We start from the raw sequence: 21,058 nt of genomic DNA, 5'->3' as shown, positions 1-21,058 counted from the left end.
TAATGGCATTCCTTCAGAAAAATCAATCATGACATGAGCAGCTGTGAATGCTACAAACACTTTAAAAGCTTACTTGCAAAAACAACTTTCTCCAGCTCTCCAGTTATTTTCAAGGGCAACACTGACTGTGAACTTAATTCAACAAATACTGTGTATACTCACTTTGAAGAACTCTTCCATAAGCATCTGGTCTGGATGCATTTCCTTCCATGGAAGCCTTCTGAACTCAGTATGGAAAGTATAGAGAATAAACTCTGGCATTTTGGGGGCTGTGCAACATTCACAGTAATGCATCAGATGTAACCAGAGAGCCCCATGGTGGCTTGGCAACAGCTTACCTAGATTCAAAGAAAACAGCTGAATTAACAACAGAAAAAATTCAGAGAAAGCTTGATTACAGAAGGAAGTCCAATTTTGAAGATGAAAAACCATAAATGCAAGTTACACTAAAGTACATTTGTCAAAGGAAGAAAAAAATGCACATTAAGCTATTTTTTTCTCCAAATCAACAACTGGCGAAGCTTATGATTCCATGCCCTCCCTCAATCTTTTGTAGAGTTGCTGGACAATAACCTGAAGTTATAAAATACTCCTTCCATGTAGAACATCATTGGTTTTATGTTGGGCTGTTTTGCATTTTTTTTTTAAAAAAAAAAGATCTTATGTAGTTCACATAAATAAAATTCACAAAAATAAAACACACAATATGTTATTTTTAATTACTTATTTTTACAAGATAACTCTGAATCTAGCTTGTCCCTGAAAGTTGTTAAGAGGTATTGTGAAATTCATTTTTTCCATTCCCATGTCTAATTACACATTAGGCACAAGCAGCAATGCTAAATAGGAGCTCAAAACAATCAGTCCTGGAGATTACATTACTCTTGAGACCAGCTGTTGAGACACATGTATTGGTCATTGTGACATGCTGCTGCATATGATGTACAGGAACAACACACAGACCTGGAATGAAGTCAGGCACTTCTCGTGACAGCTCATTTTATTTCGCTTTCCTTCACATTTAAGTTTGTTATCTGACAGATGCATTTATCAATCACATTATCTACCCTTGTCAAGGAAAAAAGTTGTCTTTAAGCATGAAATAAAGAAATGCTCTTGGTACCACTGCAGTGATCATCTTGGCTAAAAGTTCGTAACAAACAAATCTCTCACATCCCACATCTAGATCAAAAATCTTTTTTGGTGTATCGAACAGGAAGTGCCACCACATTAGAACAGTGTGGACTTCACCCACCTTTAAAGCTCTCGTGCAAAAGCCTGATGCAATCTGTGAACAAACAGACCACGGTGGATGCTACAGGAGTGTCACTCTCTAACCAGGGATAGGAAGGATGGTTACTTAAAAGAAGTGAAATAACACAAACGTCAGTGCTGAGTTACCAGATCATAAACACTTCAGTGACTTAAATATTCTAAAGCACAGTAAATCAATACAGTACAGGTATCAACAGTTGTCTCAAAACTATTCTTTGGTACTGTCCTTTTCTTCCATAGAACATGTACATATCTAACATCACACTGAAGAGCCACAATACCACTGAGCAAGCAGAGATTACTTGTTTGGCATTTAATAACTGAATTGAAGACCAAAACACAGGGATTTCTGAATGACAGCACGTACCACCTGCAATCAATCTTCTAATTAAGTGCTGAAGATGCACTCAACCCAAAAAGCTTTTGGTTTTGAAAGTAAAATTTACATGTATAGTATAACAGATAACTGTCCATGTGAAGATAGAGGTACACAAGACAGTAGAACATCATAGGACTGATTTAGTCTGAAGTTTCTTTACATACCACTGGCATTTGCAGTTGTTTTTGTTTGGCTTTTCTGTTTTAAACCAAGATATTATAGATATTACGGGAGCTAAAATAAAAAGGGGCGGGGAAGATCTAAAATCCAGGTTTCAGTGCTTTTGGAACCGATTGTAATCCGTATTTTTCTCATCACCAAGCTCTGGTCAGGAAGCAGAGACAGTTCTTACATCTAAATTAACTATTCAATCCAAGCCTTGGAAAATTTGACTTAAATTGTGAATTAGTTCCGTAATTATTAAGGATATGACATATGGCAGGATATAAGTAAGGTGACAACAGTCAAGCATTAGAAAGTAACAATACAGTTGAAGTTCTTATTTTAGCAAAAACTCATTTCATTTAAAATGCAATATATACCTTGCATCTTCCTTATCCAAGACCAGTATCCATGGTTTGAAGAGTCCAGCAATGACTGAATACAAGGACTGCAATCCTAGAAGAAAAGAAAACAAAGAAGCTGCTTTCCATCCCCTCAAATCAGCAACAGCAAACATATTATACTTTTCCAAACTTGAATACAAGGTCCTTTGCTTATTCCAACACTTAACCGGTTCTTCTTGGTCAAATAAAAACTTAAAATACAATATGCTTATTAGTAACTCTGGTTAATAATAGTTGTTTTAACAACAATCATAAGCATTTTGCATTGCTCTAGGTGTTTTATTAATATCACTTCACACATCTGAGATTGTGGGGGTAATGATGACTCACAGTTTAAACTTACATATACTAAAACAGAAGTGTTTTGGCAGTTTCCTCCAAATCAAAAAATCATACCAAGGTGACATTCAGTAGTCCCTTGTTCCCAAACCCCTGCTCAGTGCAAAAGGCTGAAGAAAGTATGATCTCTTCATAAAATAAGTTTAAAACAAGCTCAAATACAAACAAGCTTTCTGCAACAAGCATAAAGATAAAGCATAAAGTCCCACACAGCCATGAAGTAGCATCAATGTTTCCCACCTGTATTTTAATGTTCTCAGCATTGTACAAATACAGAGTAAGAAGATTTTACTGTATATTTAAATGATGTTTAACATAGGAAATTAGAGAAACTGAATGCCTGTTCTTAAGTAATTTGCTTTTAAGACACATTACCTGCTAGAATTTTATTACTGCCAACAGGCTCTTGGGCTAAATTGGCAACTTCACTGTCAATAAGTTGCTGAATAAGATACTCCAGAAACTTATTCACTTCAGACACATACGGACTCCATTTTGAAAACAGGCCAAAAGTCCTGAAGTCTACTGAAGCCAGTCGGAGTTTGCAAAAAGATGTTGAAAGCCATTCTATTGACTCTCTAACCTGTAAAAAGAAGGAACCTATTAATCAGCTACAGAAAGACTGCACAGCAGTGTTATTTGTCACTGGTGGGCAGCTGTTGCACCTGAAAAACACAATAAATCAAAAAGGCACACACCTGCTCTTCAGAGAGAAGAATTTTCACAGCATCCCGCCGTACAGGACTTTCAGGAGAATCACTTTTCTTGCTAATTCCCTGTTCAGTCACTGGCGAAGCACACCCCAAAGCTTTAAGTGATGCCTTCCAACAGTCAGGGCTTAGAAGCTGCTCTGATGAGCCTTAGGAGAAAGAGAAGGGAATGCATTTTTGAAGATCAGGAGAAGGGTATTAGTCCCTTTCTCAATAAGAGTTAGAAAATATTGAAATTAGAGGTCTCTACTACCTGAAAAAAAATTAGGCAAGGCATGAGTTTGAAAGGCCCAAGTTTAAGGGTGAGAGATTCTCCAATTCCAAAGCATAAGTAATTTAACATTCCCTTTTGGCACCTGCATGTTCTCTTCTTAGAGAGTTTCCCGAGCACTTAGTACACCCCAGGCTACAAACACATATTAAGAGACAATTGCTGCCTCAGCACATGCAATTTGACAGAAAGTAAGTACTTTTCCTCTCATTTTAGAGACACATCAGATTATAGGTAGCATCTAATGTTAACTACGACAACTTCTGCAGATTTCAGTATCAGCCCCAGCTACCCATTAATCCTATTCTCAGTTTGACATTGAAGGGTGCTCATGATGCTGCAGTACAGATTGTGGCATAATTATAATTAATAAGCATTTCCATTAATAGAAACCTTTCCTCCATCCTTCTACTGTAATATGGGCTGAAAATCTGTTGTCACTGACACATGTACTTTGATTTGCAGAAGAGTGTTTCTTTCTAGTAGAGCTAAAATATGGCTCATAAAAACACATCACATAGCACGCACATAAAAGTGCAAAGAGAAACTTAAGAAAGTTTAAATCATTCCGTGTTTGTTGCTATTTAACTCTACTGCATGCAGTTCAGATTTTTAAGCCAGATTTCTGTACGAAAGGTTTTGTACGCATCGATTCAGATACTCACTTTGCACAAACAATCTTAGGAAATCACTGTAGTGATCAGGGAACTGATACTGGAGAAGGTTAGTCCAATGCTTGCAGAAGATATTAAATGGCATTGAAATATCTTCTTCAGGTTCAAGGCCACATATATTGAGAGCCAAGTGAATAGACTCCAGAAGCTTGGTACGTTCAGACAGAGGTGGCTTAGCAATGCTTAACCACTGTGTAAGGTCAAACTAGAACAGAGGACAGGAAGCACTGGTAAGTAGAAGCTTTAACATCCACAACACCTTTAGAAGGGAGAAATTGTCAGGGGAAAAGAAATCCTGAAATTTGTATGTTTAAGAATGAGAATTTGCACCTCATTAGCCTTAACTCAAAACCAAGATAATGCTCACCAAAGGTTATAATTTTACATATTGCAGGAGTCCCTGAACTTAAAAAAACCAACCTTGGCAGGGTTCTCAGATTCATAAAGACAGGTATGAATTTCCACACTTACTTCAGTACCACTGCCAAACACACACTTACAAGCATCAGACCACACTGATCGCCACAGCCCATGAACTTGCAGGTAGGAGGTCACAGCTGTGACCTCCAAGCCATCTGTTCAGACCTAGGTCAGCAGGGACAGTGCTGATCACTGCCGCTAAGGACAGCTGTGAATAGCAGGCAGTCAGCATTGGGCATGACTCTGAGCTGTCCTTAGCGCCGGTGTAACTAATGAAGAGAATCAGAGAAACATCAAAGTATATTAATTTCTCCACTGACAATACAGATAGGTGTACCACACAGATCTGAAACTAGAGATGCACTAATCACTCACTCTTACCTAACTCTGTGTTTTACAATTGGCATCCATGTCCTTCCTGCCTAACAGAAATGGAAGATTCAGACACTGTTCCACATATTTATTTTTATTATTGTTAAGATAACTGGGATTCACTTGCTGTTTTGATGAATGTCTCTGCAGAGATATCGCAGAAGCTGCCATCAAAAGCCTGCTCTAATTTCAAGAGTAAGAGTGCACTGATGACTAAGCCCTAGGAAACACATACCATCCGGGCTTGGAAAGGGTAGTTTAAGCTTCCCATTTGCTTTTGCCTCCAGTTCCTTTGGAACTTAAACACAATATAAACCATTCAGGATGAGCAACACAGATCTACAGAACCTACCAATGTTATTTTAACCTACCAGATTTGCACCTTTCTTCCTTAGCCTGAAGTCACAGTCTTCAGGGAAATAACACCCACAAAAGCAACTCACAAACCAGATGTGGTACTCATGAGTACTTTACCTTTGTCAGCAGCATGAAGACAACATCACTGTTACCCTCACTCAGAAAGGCCACAACTTCTTCATATAAAGTCACAAATTCATCAGGAGAGGCAACAGGAGTGAAGTAAGGAGAAAGGAGAGTACAGAGCCTTCGATCCTGCAGGATTGTCTGGAGGAGACGTTTGCACTCTGACTTGGTCCCACTGATGAACACCTGAGGAAATTGGGAATGGTCACAAAAATGGCCCATTATGAATCTATCAGAACACACCTCTTAGAGCTTTCTGTCAAGACAAGCACAATTTTGGTCCTTTTTTAAAAAGGAAAGCTTTCTCATAAACAACAGACTGTATGAGATAAATATCATAAAATACTGTTGTACCACACGATATAAGGTAAAACAAACATGTTTCTCTAGGATACTTACGAACAGCACTTGTGACCATGCAGTTGTCTAAAGATACAATTTTGCTAATGGGATAACAAAATAAAACAAATCCAGATTTCAGCAGCCCTGCCTGATATTAGGAAAAATTTAAACAGAATTATGACTATGAAGATTTTTCAGCACTTCAGCTGTTAGCTGCACATGGAAACAAACTGTATCTGAGAGATTAAAGTAAATACCTGGACCCAAACTAGAGGCTAATGCTTTTTCTCAGAGCACCCACGTAACGTGTTCCCCACAGCAAAATTTACCACCACCACCAAGCACTATGTTCTCTATCAGTAAACTTCTGGCTAACTCTCTACAGAGAATACTGCAACGCTGTAGAAGAAAGGTATCTAAATACAGAGGCTGGCAAGATATGCATCAGCTACAAAGTGATCAGTAACAGCAAAATTTATGCCAAAATACTGTTATGCACTGGAGGTACCCAAACTTTCATTAACTGCCCAAAAATCCAGCTTGCCTTACCATTTAACTAACATGGTAAGCATCTATTAGCATTAATCAGGCATCCAGAGCAACAGTTTTTATTTTTCTTATATGTAAAATTAAACACTCCCAAAGACTGTGTATATTATACAATTAGTTGAAAGGAAAATGGGATAGAAGCTTAAAGTTAATTTCCAGCCTTCTGAATTTTTTAGGATCCCCCTCCCCGCAATATCAGCAGGCAACTGGAGTAAGCATTAGGTATCCAAAAGTCAGAGAATAAACTCACTTGGCCCAGAATCTCAATGCAGGATGTGAAGAACTGCCTTGTGGGAGGATTGCGTTGAGTTTCATCACACACGTATTCCGCTAACATAAAAAACAAACTAATTCCAACTTTCTTAATGGCAGACATAGGCTGCACCTTGTAGATATTTATTAAGGCCCTAGGGGGGGAAAGAAAACAACACCCAGATTAAATTTATGTATGGTTAAAAATGCGTGACAATAAAGGTTTCTTGCCAATGTATGGCCTTGAGATGGGTATTTCTGGCTTACATTGTAATCAAGCGCGGGTTCACAGAATGAGAGCATGGCTGAGGTTGGGAGGGACCTCTGGAGGACATCCGGACCAAGCCCCCAGGCTCAGCCAGGGGCACTTACAGCTAGATGCCCAGGACTATGTCCAGATGGCTTTTGAGTGAGTATCTCCAAGGGCGGAGATCCACAACCTCCCCTGGCAGCCTGTGTCACCTCTCACAGTAAAAAATGTGGTTCCTGACCTCCAGAGGGAACCTCCGGTGTCTCAGATTGCACCCACTGCCTCTTGTCCTGTCACTGGGCACCCCTGAAAAAAGCCTAGCTCCATGTTCTTCGCACCCTCCCTTTGGCATTTCTGTACACTGGTAAGAACCTCTTTGAACCTTCTCATACTCTGGCTTGAACAGACCCAGCTTTAGCTCAAGTAATTTTGCTGCCTGAAATTGTTACCTCCAAAACTTAGAAAGGTTCCATAATCAGTCAGAAAGTGATCATCAGATTTTTCACGGCACAGCTCCAATAGATTATTTCTCCCTCAAATCATGTGTTCATCACTGTCGTAGGCCATCTCAACTGTATTTGCACTACACGAAAATTTACTTCCTTTTACTTAACAGGGTCAGCAATACAAGAATTAAAACAGAATCAACTTTTTCTTGTGTGCTACCACATAAATATTTTGTTGAGCTCAAACTCCTATATTCGCTGAGTGAGTTAAAACATCTGAAGAACATGCAATTCCACAAATGCAGATCCAAAGAACTAGCTCATCCACAGAATTTTTCAGCTTAACAATCAAGAATGAACATGTAGAAATAGTAAGTAAATATTTTTACTTGTACAGTGAGTACAATCTATAGGGAACCAACTACACTAAAAGAATCTCAGCAGAGATCTACAAGATTAAGAAGAATGGTGTTGCAAAACTGGACCTCCGGGATGAACTCTAAGAAGTATTCAAGTTGAAAAGGGCTATGGAATAATCCATTTATTCACACCCTCTCCCAAAAAAAGTAGTATTATATATTCCTCTTCCACTGCACGACTTTGTTTCACAGATTGAAAAGCTTCTTCAAATCATAACCCTCTATTAAAGAACTATCTCCTGCACTGTAACAGGGAAAAATAGAGAGAGATTAGAAACATAGTTCAATCTATGGCCAAGAAAGCTGTGGTCCAGGTTTGCTGTTTCCTGAAGTTTAACACAGCACCCTTGCCATCATTCAACGTACTTTTGCAGGGTTAGAATGGCTATTCTAATACACAGTACAATAAATTGAAGCGGAAAACAGTACTGTGTGCCCTGTTGAGGCCGAGGAACCTTCTGATAATATAACAGTAATTCCTTTAGAGGTCTGTGTCACAAACATACAATGCAGGTCTCCAGATTCAAGCTCTGCCGTTGACCCAAGTTGATAAGCATTACAAAAAACACGCAAACAGGCAAACAGGTTGCACATTTTAACTCGAACATACAGAAAAAAATAAAAAACATCACTACCTAAAACAATTGTCTGAACAACCTACGTTATAAAATTTTCCACATGTACTGCTGCTTCCACAACACCCGGAGAAGGTGGCTTCGTAGCTTCTGCCTGCAGTTGTCTCGCTTCTTTACGCAAAGCATGAAGCTGCTGGCTCACTGCTTCATTTTTATGTTTCCTTTCAAACTAAATGACAAAAAGACACATATTCATTTCAGAATAATATCTTTTGCTAAAACTCTTTGATGTTGTACCTATTTGTAAAAATGAAGCAGAGCCCAGTAAAAGAACTCTGAATATGCAGGGTTTTCCCCTGACATCTTTGATCAGATTTAGTATTTCACGCCCAAACACACATCCTTGGTCATGTTCCTATTTAATTATCACACACTAATATAATTCATGTCTTTTATAAAAGACTTAATCCACAAGGACAGAAACTTGTATGATTTCCTTGATCCCCTCTACTAAGCAACATGAGAACACTCCTATAAACATTTTCACGCATCTATTCCTACCAATAAGCATATTCACACACTGTAAAGCAGTTTTAGAATGGATACTAAGAGCAAAACAAACTATATGCAACAACTTATTCTTCAGCTGTTGAGCTGCACCTCCTTTTAAGCATTACATACAACGTATTTCAGGTAACTACTATGTGTGTATGGATTTATTTAGTCAACTGCTACTACTCTTGTAACCACTCAGCCATTCCACTGTCATTATCCATGCCCAACAGCCCCAAAACAGAAGCTATGCCATGTCTCTAACCTGGATGGTTACAAGAGCTGCTCCCTGACAGCCTTTATTTGAAGTTCCTCTGCACTCCAAATGAAGAGTGATCTGCTCTTCCCGATTGACATACAGCTTAGGTACTGTGTCCAATATTTCACTGTTAAGAGCAACATGCTGAGATTCCCAGAGCGCTGCAGTTCTGAAAAGCATTTATTAATAAAGTTACCAAAAGCTTTACTGAAAACAGCAATGCTAAGAATTTGTAAGCAAGAGATGAGACTTCAATTTAATGTGCTGTACAAAGACTCATGACACTTTTCTAGGAAACATAAAAGGTTATTAAATTAGTGTTAAAACTTCGAAGTAATAGCAGTTCAAGGTAATAAAGAAATCTGTTCATAAGAACAAAACTACTCAAGTCTGCATGAGTTCTTTTTAATTATTCTATAGGACAACTTGAAATGAAATCAAATAGATCACCTTCTGTAGGAAATGCAGTTTTACACCAGACAGAGCTGGACTGTAGGATGATTCAGTCAACACAAAAAAAACACCTAAAATTGCTGCTGGAATTGCTTAGAAACATCCTCTCTTGGGCTTAGCAAGTGTTGTTTTGGCTTGTAGCATCATTATTAAATTACTATATGGGGTGAGAAGAGCTATAGAGCCATGCACTTTGTTTGAAAACAACTCAGCTGGATTCTCTTCGGAATATTAAAAACAGGAAGTCTCTCACTTACAAAGCTAACAGTCTCAGAAATCATACTTCTCTTGGGGGCTCCACGTGCTTCATATTGCAGCTCCTACACTAGTGCAAAAGGGTTAACTAACCTACTGTTACAAATCCAGGCTAAAGTGAGGCTTTATTTTAAAAAGTATGCAAAAAGAGAAAAGAAACTGGGAAAGTTAGATATCTAATGACTGAGATTACATCAGCTGACGAGACCTGTGTAAAGGAATGAAATAATGTGATAGCCAAGAAGAAAGAAAAAAGTAAAAAATGGGACAAGAAGCAGAAGTCAAGCACTGCAGTCTTGTGCCAAGACCACAAATGAGGTTGCTGTAAAGGGCACCTGAAGACACAGCTGGATGTGCTAGTGAGGCAGAAGGAAAACAGTTATGTCTTACTTGGCATGTTGCTGCAAGATGTTAAGGTCCATGCGCATGAGCTGAATTGCTTCCTTCTGACTTACTAGACTGGCAGAGGAAATAACTGGCACAGGAGTTTTCATCGTCTGGAGCGGAAGAGGGGGCTTGGGAGTATCAAACTTCTTCAAATGATTTATTATCCTCTCCTTGGCTAGAAGGGAAAGCAGAAGCAATTTCTGTCAATAATGAAAGTTTATGAGAAACAAAAAATTTCTGCATGAAACATTTTTAGCAGCAGATAAATATCTCTCAGGATTCCTCCCTTTTATTAAAAAAGAGTCACTTAAACTTTGTCAGCAGAAATAGGAAGATTAGTTATTTCACACAGCTGATTTTTGTGACCAGCTCCATCACACAAACATTAGGATGCAAGGCCCCACTGCTTTGTTTCCCCTCAGCCACTCCTACCTTCTACCAATCCAATTTTCTTATCACCACATTTATACCCTCCATCTGACAGAGGCTCCCACACCCACTCTAAACCAAATTCATCTTCCTTTCCCTGCAATTCATCCTCGCCTCTAGTCATGTCAGCTCCAGTTTCTCCCCAAAGCATGGCCTCTCTCCTCCTGCTGATTCACACTCAGTTCCTTTGCCCAAACAGTGCCAACACACATAGGAAACTATTCCAATTTCCTTCTGTTCCCTCCCTCCCCTTTTTTAATCAGTCCTCAGAAAAATCCAATCTCTCCATATCCTTAATATTCCTAATTAATATCCCTACCATGACTATTATCCCCTTCTGTGCTAGAATAAATGCTTTCACGATGCCAAAATTCCAGGGAAATGTATTGGGAATAACAGCAAAACAAAAAAATCCACACAAATGAGAGAACCTTTCTGTTTTCAGTCACAGTAGTTTTTGCCTTTGCTTACAGCTGTTTACCTAAACTTTGCAAAAATTCAGCCTGTCTGGAGCATGCTCTGTGCAGAGGAATCTTTAGGGTGCTCACCCACAAAGCTCTAGGTACAACATGTCCTGCTGTTCTATGATGTGGCAAACTACGCCAAAATCATCAATGCTAGCTTCTTGCGTGAGCATCTTAGTGAGAACACCACTGAAACTTCATGCAAATACTACACCCATGGAAAACAGACTACGTTATCACCTTTATTCCCAGACATCATTAGGTTCCTGAAGAAACCAGGGCATCAACATGCTAATCATTCTTTCTGGCCCAGTTCCACTAACTATTCTTATCTCTTACCTAAAAAAGGGTTGGTGAAATCTGTTCGCCCTGTAGAAATACAGATTGTATGCGATTCAAGCTGAACTCGAAACCAAAGCTTTAGAGCTTCCTGAAACTCATGGTGTATAAGTTCAACATTGACATACTCCATCCACAAATCCTGAAGCACAAAAGAATTACATTATCATTCCCATTTTAGTCAGTACCATATACTATACATCCATTCTAGTAGCTGGGGAACTCAAATAAGCACATAAAAGTAGGCCCTGCAGGTTTAAGTCATAGGGAAAATATTACTAGGTGAAAAAAAGTATACTGAAGAGCTGGAGAATTACAATCACATATACAGATAAGCTACTGAAAAGTATTCGTGACAGAAGAAATCTGACAGGCACATACGGCATAATTTCTAACAAATAAGAGAGAAAGGGTACAGATGATTAAAACAGATGAAACAAAGATAGTCCAAACATCGTGGCATGATTAACTGTAGTCAGGCTAAAGCAGGCTGCCATCTCCAGTAGTCACATATACTGAAGGAATAAAAACTAAGCAGGCATGAGGAAATGCCCTTTCAAAATCTCCCCTCTCACAGGGGTTTAATTATACTAACTCTTTGGGCTTACTGCACAGAATACTACACACTTCTCACCCATTCGTTTATATTTGAACCTGACACATTACAGACTACCAGTATGAGATTTCAGTTTCCAGTCTTTTGGCATTTAAAGTTCAAACTTCAGTAAAATTTTCTTAGAATACAGCAAGAATTACAGAAGAGTACAGAATAAGTACTGTGTTCTCATTAAGACATGCAAAAAATCTACTCACTATTTCTCAATATGTTTCTCAAATATAAAGGCAGGCGGTTTAGGACTGCACAGGATTTTTAGGAAAAAAATTAGAGCTGTGAAGATACCGTACATGCTGTATGCATATTAAAGACCAGTGACACCAAGTCTCTCACTACTTTGGAGGACCCATTTTAACAAGAGACATGAATTTTGGATCCCAGATTGCCAGTGCCATTAGCACTTCACCTGTTGATTCTGCATGACTTTAGCCAGTCTATGTGCATCATACTGCTTCGGTAAAGAAGGAATGTATGCGTCTCCTTCCTGGAAACTCTCTTCTTCCAACCACAGAATAAAAGTGTTACAAAGCCTGAGAAGAAAACAAAAAAGGAAAAACACACAACAATGAACTTTGTCTGCAGAGCAAGTATTACACAGCAGTCTCATTCTGGGGTTCAGAGTTAAGGCAATAAATAATGCCACAGGGTGACAAGGCTCAAAACATAGGTGTTTCAGATGCCTTGTGACTAGCAAGTCAGCAAGTGTCAAAGACCATCAGTGGAAAGAAGTTATTTAGGAAAACATGAGGGGCAATAACAAAGAACATCAGGACAAATTCTGAAAAGGAAAACATTTGTGCAAATTAGCACATGACACAGGACTGGAATAGTCTCTCATGTCAGGGAATCTCAACCTCAACCCCATTCAAAAGACCAAAAGAAAAATCAGTACATTTGAGCAAGTCTGGCTTCCTACCCCATGACTTCTCTAGAGTTTCTGCTACAAAAGGCCAAACCTGAGCCAAGTTACATCTTTTAATTTCCTTTCAGACTAATTCATGGCTAGGTGATTCTCATTTCCTTCTCTGTTAACACTGTACTTGAATATAAATATACCTCTTTCTTCAACTGGCATTGTTCTACTGAGTGGTACCCTTTCTATGATCATACCATTCAAGCTTTCCTGACAAGAACTAGAATGCCACTAAATCTTCACACTGTGGTATTAAATACCACAAGCAAACTGCTGTTTTCTGTATAGTGTCATTAGTGAAAAAAATGGAAGTAGTCTAGTTCCAGGAGTCAGACGTCATGAACTCTACGAACATTTTCCCTCCTGTCTAAGTGGTCATTAAACTTCCCAAGCATAATATTTACTTGGCTGTAGAACAGTCTGGTTTTATGTTGGAGTGGGGAACTCCTTTGAAATGAAAGATTGACAATATTAATCAAGTTTCACCCAGTGAGCATCTCTGGGTAATTTTTCCACAAATGACCAGGGAGGATGTATGATGTCCCTTGTTTGTTTGTACAGCGCCTACTGATTGCTGGGGTGGGAAGAACTTAAGCTCAGAACCCACGCGCCCAAACCCTCTGAATGAAGGACTCTTTTCAAAGAATCCTTTCAACTAGTTTCTGGGAATATGTAAATACTGTAATACTGCAAACATTTAAGGTAGACTTCTCAGACCATAAGCCTCCACGTAACAGAATCACGGACTTCTGAAAAGCATAGTGACAGTTTCAGTGTGCATGAAATACGAAGCTCTTAAGTTATCACCCCTTACACAAGTGAGCGCTCACCAGCTGAGTCGCGGTGAGTGACCATGCCCGTCTCCTCAGTCTATTCCAAGACAAGGAAACAGTTTTGGGCTAACATTTTGGTTAAGCTTTGGTATCACTTTCTAGCTGGCACAGAGACCACTTGTCACAACTCAACTTTAACATGTTAACGGGGTAAGCCACACCAACGGACTCGTGTGTTGAAGTCCCCAGTAAACTCCCTGATGAAGTAATCTTACTCAGACATAAATTTTGACCCTGGTTTGTGATAAACAGGTGTATACACACAAAGGAGCATTTCACACTTATAGCTAATGATGTACATACTCACCAGGCATGTCTAAACAACAAGTATTTTACCATCATGGGAATATAATTAATTAAAAAGCAAAGCTCTCTAAGGGGAGCAACAACTCTATCAACAATGTTTTATTTTTAGCAGTAAAATCATCACCCTCTCAAACAAAACAAGTTGAGTCAACAGTCGAATGGATTTGACCCCAGCTATGCATGTAACAACTGCCTGCGGTACATCCAGGTCAGCCAAGCTTCGCATCTCCCACAGCTAAGGCTGTGCTTTAGTAGTTGCACTAAGTAAGACTGAACCGGGCAGACTTTTTTACCTGACAAGTTCCTTATGCAGTTCTGGTGAAGTCAGGTAATCTGGTGAGCAGCTTGCCTTCTCTGGTGATCTGTCACTGCCCTCTGTGGGACTCTCCACTCTTAGTGCTTTACTGGCAGCGTGGTGGAAGTCTGCTACCTCTGTTAAGCGCTGCTTCATTTCATTTAGTAAGTTAACATGAGTTGCACTCTGGAAAAAACGTCTTCCAATACAGCCATCTACAGGTAATCTAAAAATGAACAAAAAAGCACAACAAAGCCTTGTTGCAAGTGTCAAATGAGCATCTCTGCAAATAAATCCATTCTGTAAAGCAGCTGCTGGTACCCACTGCTTTCAGGTGCAGCCTTAGTGTGAAGCACTTAGTCTCACCTGCAGTGCAAACTTACTAGTGCTTGCTAATGTACTAGAACCCTTATGATCACACTCACCCATACTGCGGTCCTGGTCGGTGAAGGTAAAGGAAGAAGAACTTCTGCCAGATTAGCGGCATGAGAGGGTGATCAGCGGGGGTAGCAAGGGCCTGGTGAGCCCAGCGGTAAATCATCAGCCTCTGAAGGGAAGGCACAATGGCCAGCTTCAGCTGGGTCTGTGCTTTCTGCAGAAAGAACATTTTCAGACAAGTGTTCTGCTGCAGTTCCCTGTAACAAGTTCTCACAGGTTAACTTAACAGATTAACACAACTACAAAGAAGAAAACTTCAGAAACATTACAGGCCTTAGAGGAAGAGCTGCCCAGCTCATGGTTATGCTGGACAGCTGTTAGACAGCAGCGCTACACCTCTGATGCTTAAAAAAAACAGCATGACACTTCTGTGAGGCAAGGCCAACATATGGACCATTGGTATTAATTACAGTTAATTGCCATTCTCCCTCACAGAGTTAAGGTGTTCCTGATAGACTCCCACAAGACCAGTGATGTCAGAGAACAAAGCAGCAACAGCAAAGCACACTGCATGTTCCAACCAGCAAAAAATAAGTCTTAAGCCATATGAGAACACAGAATTCTATAGCGTTACTTTTAGCTTTTTCCAAGACTACATTACATACAGCCCTAGTGAAAAATCTAAAACATAAGTAATGTGAAGAGAGAATACATAAGGAAAAAAAAAACTTCCTTTTGCAAAAGCAGACAAAGGCAAAGCAATGTATGAGCAGCAGCATGCCATGTTAGCAACACAGAACACTACTCCACAGACCCACTAAATCATTAAGAAGTCACACATCAAGCTTCCACAGATTGTGCCTGAAGCAGGGGAACAAGAGGCTTTTCCGAGTTCCCAGGTCTCAGCACAGACCCTGGCAGTACCTCAGTCCCCTCACTAGACCTCTAGAACCCTCAGCACCCTCTCCCACACACTAACCACATACCATCTCATTGTTTTCCAGCTAAATGAAGGCGTACAAGCCAAGGCAAAAACATTCTCCAGACTAGCCTCCAAGGATGCAAGACATTACCAGTCTGGACACAGCCCAGGCAAACCTATTTCCATAGAGCTTCCAGACCACCTTCCTCATTAAAACATACTGTAACAGCTGCAATGAAGGATTGGCCAAAAGTTACACTTTGACTCTAGACATCTTTGGTTTCCACTTGCTTCATTCCAGAATTTCTAACTGAATTTGGGCAAAGAACCTAGAAAATGCTCCAACAAGGCTTAAAACACACCTGACTAAGTGCCTTTTTAAGAGAGAGACCTAAGTAGTGCCGAAAGCCTTGAAAAATAATTCAGCAAATACAGAGAGAAGTCCAGTCTTCTGCAAAATTTAAATGATCTTAGAACGTTCTTTGAAATGTAGGCACATTTTCCCAGCGGTAAAATAAGAGTATCTGCATTATCTCAGTGGTATAAAATCCACTGAAGACAGTGAGGCATTCAGATGACCCAGAAAATCATACAAGAGCACTAACTAGTGAAGTTTTCTGTAAATAATGATATACTAAAAAAGCAGATATTTGCACAGTAGTTTCAAAATGTTCAACTCAAAATGTAAAGGAAAACTACCCTGAGGTATACTTTCTCCTGGAAAGCCAGATAAAGCAGTAGTTATGCTTTTATCCTGGGTTAAAAAACTATGTAAGATCAAACTCAAACAATACAAGAGAACACTTCTCCAGTAGTTCTCTCCAACAAAAGCAGATGAACAGTTCTCTCACCTTCAAAGCTTGATCAGGAGTTAAAGCATTAATGACCAACTCCTGCTCCACAACTCTGCGAAGCTGTGAATCTTCTTCAAATATTGACTCCGTATTTAACACCATCCATGAAAACCAGACCTGTGCAACACAGTAACAACAGAAACACTGATAAAGTGACAAGGGTAGGATCAAGAAGCTTGCTGTTTTCTTAAGAGGAATATGTCTCTGCCAGATTCTCGTTACCAAGCTGCAAAAGAAGCCCATACCACACACGAAAACAGTTTCCTTCTTATCTACTTTAAAAATTCTCCTTTATTTTGTAAAATCTTGGGAAAGAAGGAGGAAACCATAGAGTTCTGGAGGCAACAACCTACTCAAACCCAGTAAAATAAGATCTCCTCTCTCCCACCTGGCACTACACATCTGCAGTTGAGGTACTGCAGGTTTTTTTCCTTTTTGCTCAAATGAGGAACTTTCTTAAGCATACAGAAAGCAACTAGTATTCAAAATATTTACCAGAGACTGATCTAATAGAAAGTCAGGCTTCACGTACTTTCTCTCATTAAATATACTGAGAACAATTGAAGATTAAAAAATCTGAATTAACAAATCCTATTATATAAATTCTTGGACACAGATCAGACAAACCCTCTGTGCAAAATGTCCATGTTCCCCTTAGCGTAATAAAGGCACAACATTCTGATCAGCTACATTAGGATTTTATCACAAGAAAACACACAAACACCGGGATAGGAAGGAATAGGGAACAAGAGAAAATCTGCAAAAACCTGCCAAAGCAGGAAGACAAAAGCCACCTAGACACCTGTTTATTGCTTATCCCAGCGCTGTTCATACATCATCATCGTGCCACTTACCTGTGAGGAATTGGCATTGCCCTCAACAAAGGAAGGAGTCACATTGCTTGCCACGATCCAGCTGACAAGCGAAGACAGCAGACCTTTGTCACAACGATAGCCCAAAGCATTCTGCATGGAAACAGAAAACATTTGGGGGATGATTTACAGGCTACAGGTATGTCACTCAGCCTTCACCCAGGTTCCTTTTTGCCTCGTGTTGCTACTTCCCAACTTCAGCTCAGCCAGCTAGCACTGAAATGCCTGCTTATAGATTGTTACAGTGACAGTGCTGGTCTTTTCAGGAGAAGAAACTCTGTTTTTGTGCTAAACACGCTATCAAACATTTGAAATGCTAAAACCAGAAAATACTGCAGAAGAATGGCTGCAGAAGCATGGCTTTAGAATCTCTGAAGACCTGCACAACCCAGCCCTGGTGTCAGAGTAGGCCTGCAATCAGAGTTGTGCTGAAGTTGCTGTGCTGAAGGCAACAAGAAAGGTAGCCTTGAGCTACTCTTGAATCCTGAGACCAAGTGACTATGTTGTGCCAACAGGCCGTGGCTGTAACAAGATACAGCTGCTGGGAAAGCAGGTGCAGGGCCAAGAGAGACAGGGACCATATGGGAAAATAGGGAGTAACAAACTACAAGGCTGAAGCACAGCAACACAATTAGCTACATGGATAGAATGCTTATTTCAGTCATGATAATTGGGGGTGTGAGAACCGCGCGCGTTTAGAGACTACTAAACAATTCTATTTCTGCTTTACGAATATGCATGTGTATCGGTTCTATGTAAGTAGTGTTAGAAACTAATAAAGGTGAGCAGAATGCATAACTCATATTGAGCGTCTCCTTGACTCCGGCGAACCCTTCTTCCAACAAAATACTACGATAGAACTCATATGAATGAAACCTGTGTTCCAAATAGGTTTTAATAATAATGATTATTGAAATATTAGACATTTCATTACTCTTGGACCTACTCAGAAAGAGATCAGACAACCCCATTATCACTCAGCATCACAAATGTTCTTGTTACATTTCAGGAAGATACATTCACACCAAAATTAGAATGAGTAACACAACTGATTATTTATTCAATAACCAGACCAATATACCACACCCATTTACCTTATGTTGTTGGTAAAGCAGCTTTTGTATACAGTCCTCCTGACTGTACTGAAAAGCAGCTTTACACAAGTCATCCAGCAAGAAGAGTGTTGCCTGGTCCCTGTGCCACAGCTGCTGGCTGGTGAGGAGCTGAGCCCAGAACTCCAGTACTGCAGCCGGCCCCACTCCATTTGGCTGGTCACTTAGGAAAATGTGAGTCTGCCAAATTGAACGGTAAAATTACTCAAGAGACTGCAGCTTCAATTGAAGTTTAAGAATTTATTGGTAAGTGTTTAACTTGCATAAGGCTATGGGCCTATCCTTTAAATAAATAATTCATAACAATACTCTCTACACCCATGTAAAACAGCCTTGTCATCTCCAAACTCCAAACTTTTGCAGATTCTGCAGCCTGGAGAGCCGAGCATCTTGCGCAATCAGCAAACACAGATGCAAAAGTCGTAAGCGGGACCCCTGTGACCTGCAGACATAAATGGCACCTATTTCTGTAGCACAGCCTGATGTTCTTGCAAAAGGACTTCCCAGAGCAGGTCGGTTTTCCTTTAGTCCTTAACCCTGTCTAACATTAGCAGGCCTTGACTCTTGACCTCTTTGCAATTAGCAAAAAATACTACCATTCCTTAACATAGGAACATTTTATCATACCCCAGCCATAAATTAATGGACAAAAGCAAAGCTTTCAAACATTAACGTATCTGTTGCATTCCTCAACTAACACAAGCAAGAAAGTAGCACTGCATATCAACATTCCCTTTTTAGGCAGTTTTGACCTGGCATTAGAAAATAAGTTTTCCAAGAAGCCTGGAAAGCACATATTGTTGTTACATCCAGTGTCACAAGAGTTGCCAGATTTAGGCAAGTTTAAGCAGAAGTATTTCAGGAAAACAAATCCAGCTATTCATGCTTGATGAAGGGTATTCTGTGGCTGCAGAAAAGCCAGATTCAGTATCCTTGCTAAGCTTAAACGCTAACTCGGTCAAAAAAGCCTACCTGTTTTTAAAAGAAAACTTTGCCCCCCCCCCCTATTTTTTTTGTATGGTCTTCTTACCTGTATCATACTACTGAGCAGCTTAACATTTTCTCCATAGCTCACTCCTGTCAAGTGCTGTGTAACTTTGTGGGTAACCTGCAGGGTCATGCCTTGAGGGACTCCACTATCCAGATGAAGGAACAGTCGGACATAAGATAAAAACCTAGGGATGTCAACAAATTAAAGTAATTCTAAAATTTCTCTTACTGCATAATAGAAAGCAAGCCTGCTTCTAGAGTATTTAAAACCAGCTCAGCGGCACTGGTGACACCAATATACAAGGACTTTAATTCACAGCCATACTGTAGATTTAATTACTTCATTTTAACCAATTTATAGGCAGTGTGAGTAGTTCATGGCAGACTAATTCATGGCAGCTCATCCGGACTGAATACAATTCTTGATCAACATCAGCACCCAAATCTGGCCCGGGAGTTGTTTGGGAGACCGGCAGGTGGTTGAAGTCAAAAGCCCCCAGAGACCACACTATTAATTGACCATGACAGAGAGCTGAGGTCCAGCATCTGAGAAAGCTCCCAGCCAGCTGCCCAACTTACCCAGTAGACAAGCAGGCAATATCATTTTACTGTGTCACTTTCTCACCCATCTAAACACAACAGCTACTTGCAAATACAGTTGTCTGAAGACCACTTCTGTGACACAGCATCAGCGACAATTGTACATATGTACATATGATGTCAGGACACACTTCAACTACTTCCTCAGCCAGAGTCAACATCAAAATATAACTCTGCAAGGAAACCAGATGTACTTCCCCATCATGTATCACATTCTCACTGGATGCAAAATCCAGAACGAAGCCTGACAAGTTTAACAGTTAAGATTAACTTTCGTTGTTCTTTATCCATAAATGTATTAGGAACATATAATGCTTACTGTTCATTCTTCAGGAGGTAATACTGGCAAGAATAAAATAAGGGTAAAATTTTATCCAGCACATGGACCACTGTTCTCAGATATCTAGACTGGACGAGCACACCCAACAGACGGATCCCTTCAGCACAGAACTTCTCAATGCTGTAAAGACAAAATAAGAAAGAAAGAAAACCACAATGACTATCAGTAGAAAGGGAAATAGGGTGTTGATTTTTATGTGAACTGAGATGCAAAGACATCCGTATCTTTACACTTAATCTTTGAAATCCTAAACAGCTAAATACAGAGTTCTTTCTTCAGCTGTAGGAGTCATTCAATTGCTGACAGATTTGGTAAGTATTTGCTAACCTTCTGAGAGTTTGTGTCCTGTCTTCCAAAAATTACTGAAAATGAGGGTCTTCATCAAGTTTCAATCAATTTAAAGCTCAGTGTTATTGCTTAACCTGGCCAATGAGCCTCCCTCTCCAGACAAAGCAAGAACCTAGAGAAGGAGTTTCCTATTTTCTAGCTTTGGCATGTCATCAGGACAGATGATGCTCTGGACATCTTTCTTATCTAGACAGAGCTCAAAGGGTTTCCTTACAGTAG

At 39.8% G+C, this 21,058-nt stretch overlaps 1 protein-coding gene across 1 annotated transcript in view; it reads right to left on the bottom strand.

Annotated features, from left to right (window-relative positions):
• The window catches only part of EPG5 (ectopic P-granules 5 autophagy tethering factor), a 60,580-nt gene that overhangs the window by 14,090 nt on the left and 25,432 nt on the right, over window positions 1–21,058 (bottom strand). The window contains exons 17-36 of the mRNA XM_080371825.1: window positions 20,471–20,611; window positions 19,592–19,736; window positions 18,544–18,741; window positions 17,432–17,542; window positions 16,575–16,694; window positions 14,849–15,015; window positions 14,422–14,649; window positions 12,483–12,606; window positions 11,461–11,602; window positions 10,232–10,403; window positions 9,140–9,302; window positions 8,409–8,551; window positions 6,631–6,787; window positions 5,481–5,675; window positions 4,206–4,419; window positions 3,258–3,418; window positions 2,935–3,142; window positions 2,197–2,272; window positions 1,256–1,359; window positions 163–338 (exon numbers count right to left, since the gene is read on the bottom strand). Coding sequence (XP_080227951.1) covers window positions 163–338; window positions 1,256–1,359; window positions 2,197–2,272; window positions 2,935–3,142; window positions 3,258–3,418; window positions 4,206–4,419; window positions 5,481–5,675; window positions 6,631–6,787; window positions 8,409–8,551; window positions 9,140–9,302; window positions 10,232–10,403; window positions 11,461–11,602; window positions 12,483–12,606; window positions 14,422–14,649; window positions 14,849–15,015; window positions 16,575–16,694; window positions 17,432–17,542; window positions 18,544–18,741; window positions 19,592–19,736; window positions 20,471–20,611 — 3,145 coding nt within the window. The remainder of the gene's footprint in view (window positions 1–162; window positions 339–1,255; window positions 1,360–2,196; window positions 2,273–2,934; window positions 3,143–3,257; window positions 3,419–4,205; window positions 4,420–5,480; window positions 5,676–6,630; window positions 6,788–8,408; window positions 8,552–9,139; window positions 9,303–10,231; window positions 10,404–11,460; window positions 11,603–12,482; window positions 12,607–14,421; window positions 14,650–14,848; window positions 15,016–16,574; window positions 16,695–17,431; window positions 17,543–18,543; window positions 18,742–19,591; window positions 19,737–20,470; window positions 20,612–21,058) is intronic.

This window comes from Falco punctatus (assembly GCF_963210335.1).
Source record: "Falco punctatus genome assembly, chromosome: Z".
In the NCBI taxonomy this organism is placed as follows: Eukaryota; Metazoa; Chordata; class Aves; order Falconiformes; family Falconidae; genus Falco; species Falco punctatus.
The sequence above is the reverse complement of the archived record's forward strand: the minus strand, read 5'-3'. Positions and strand labels throughout refer to the sequence as shown.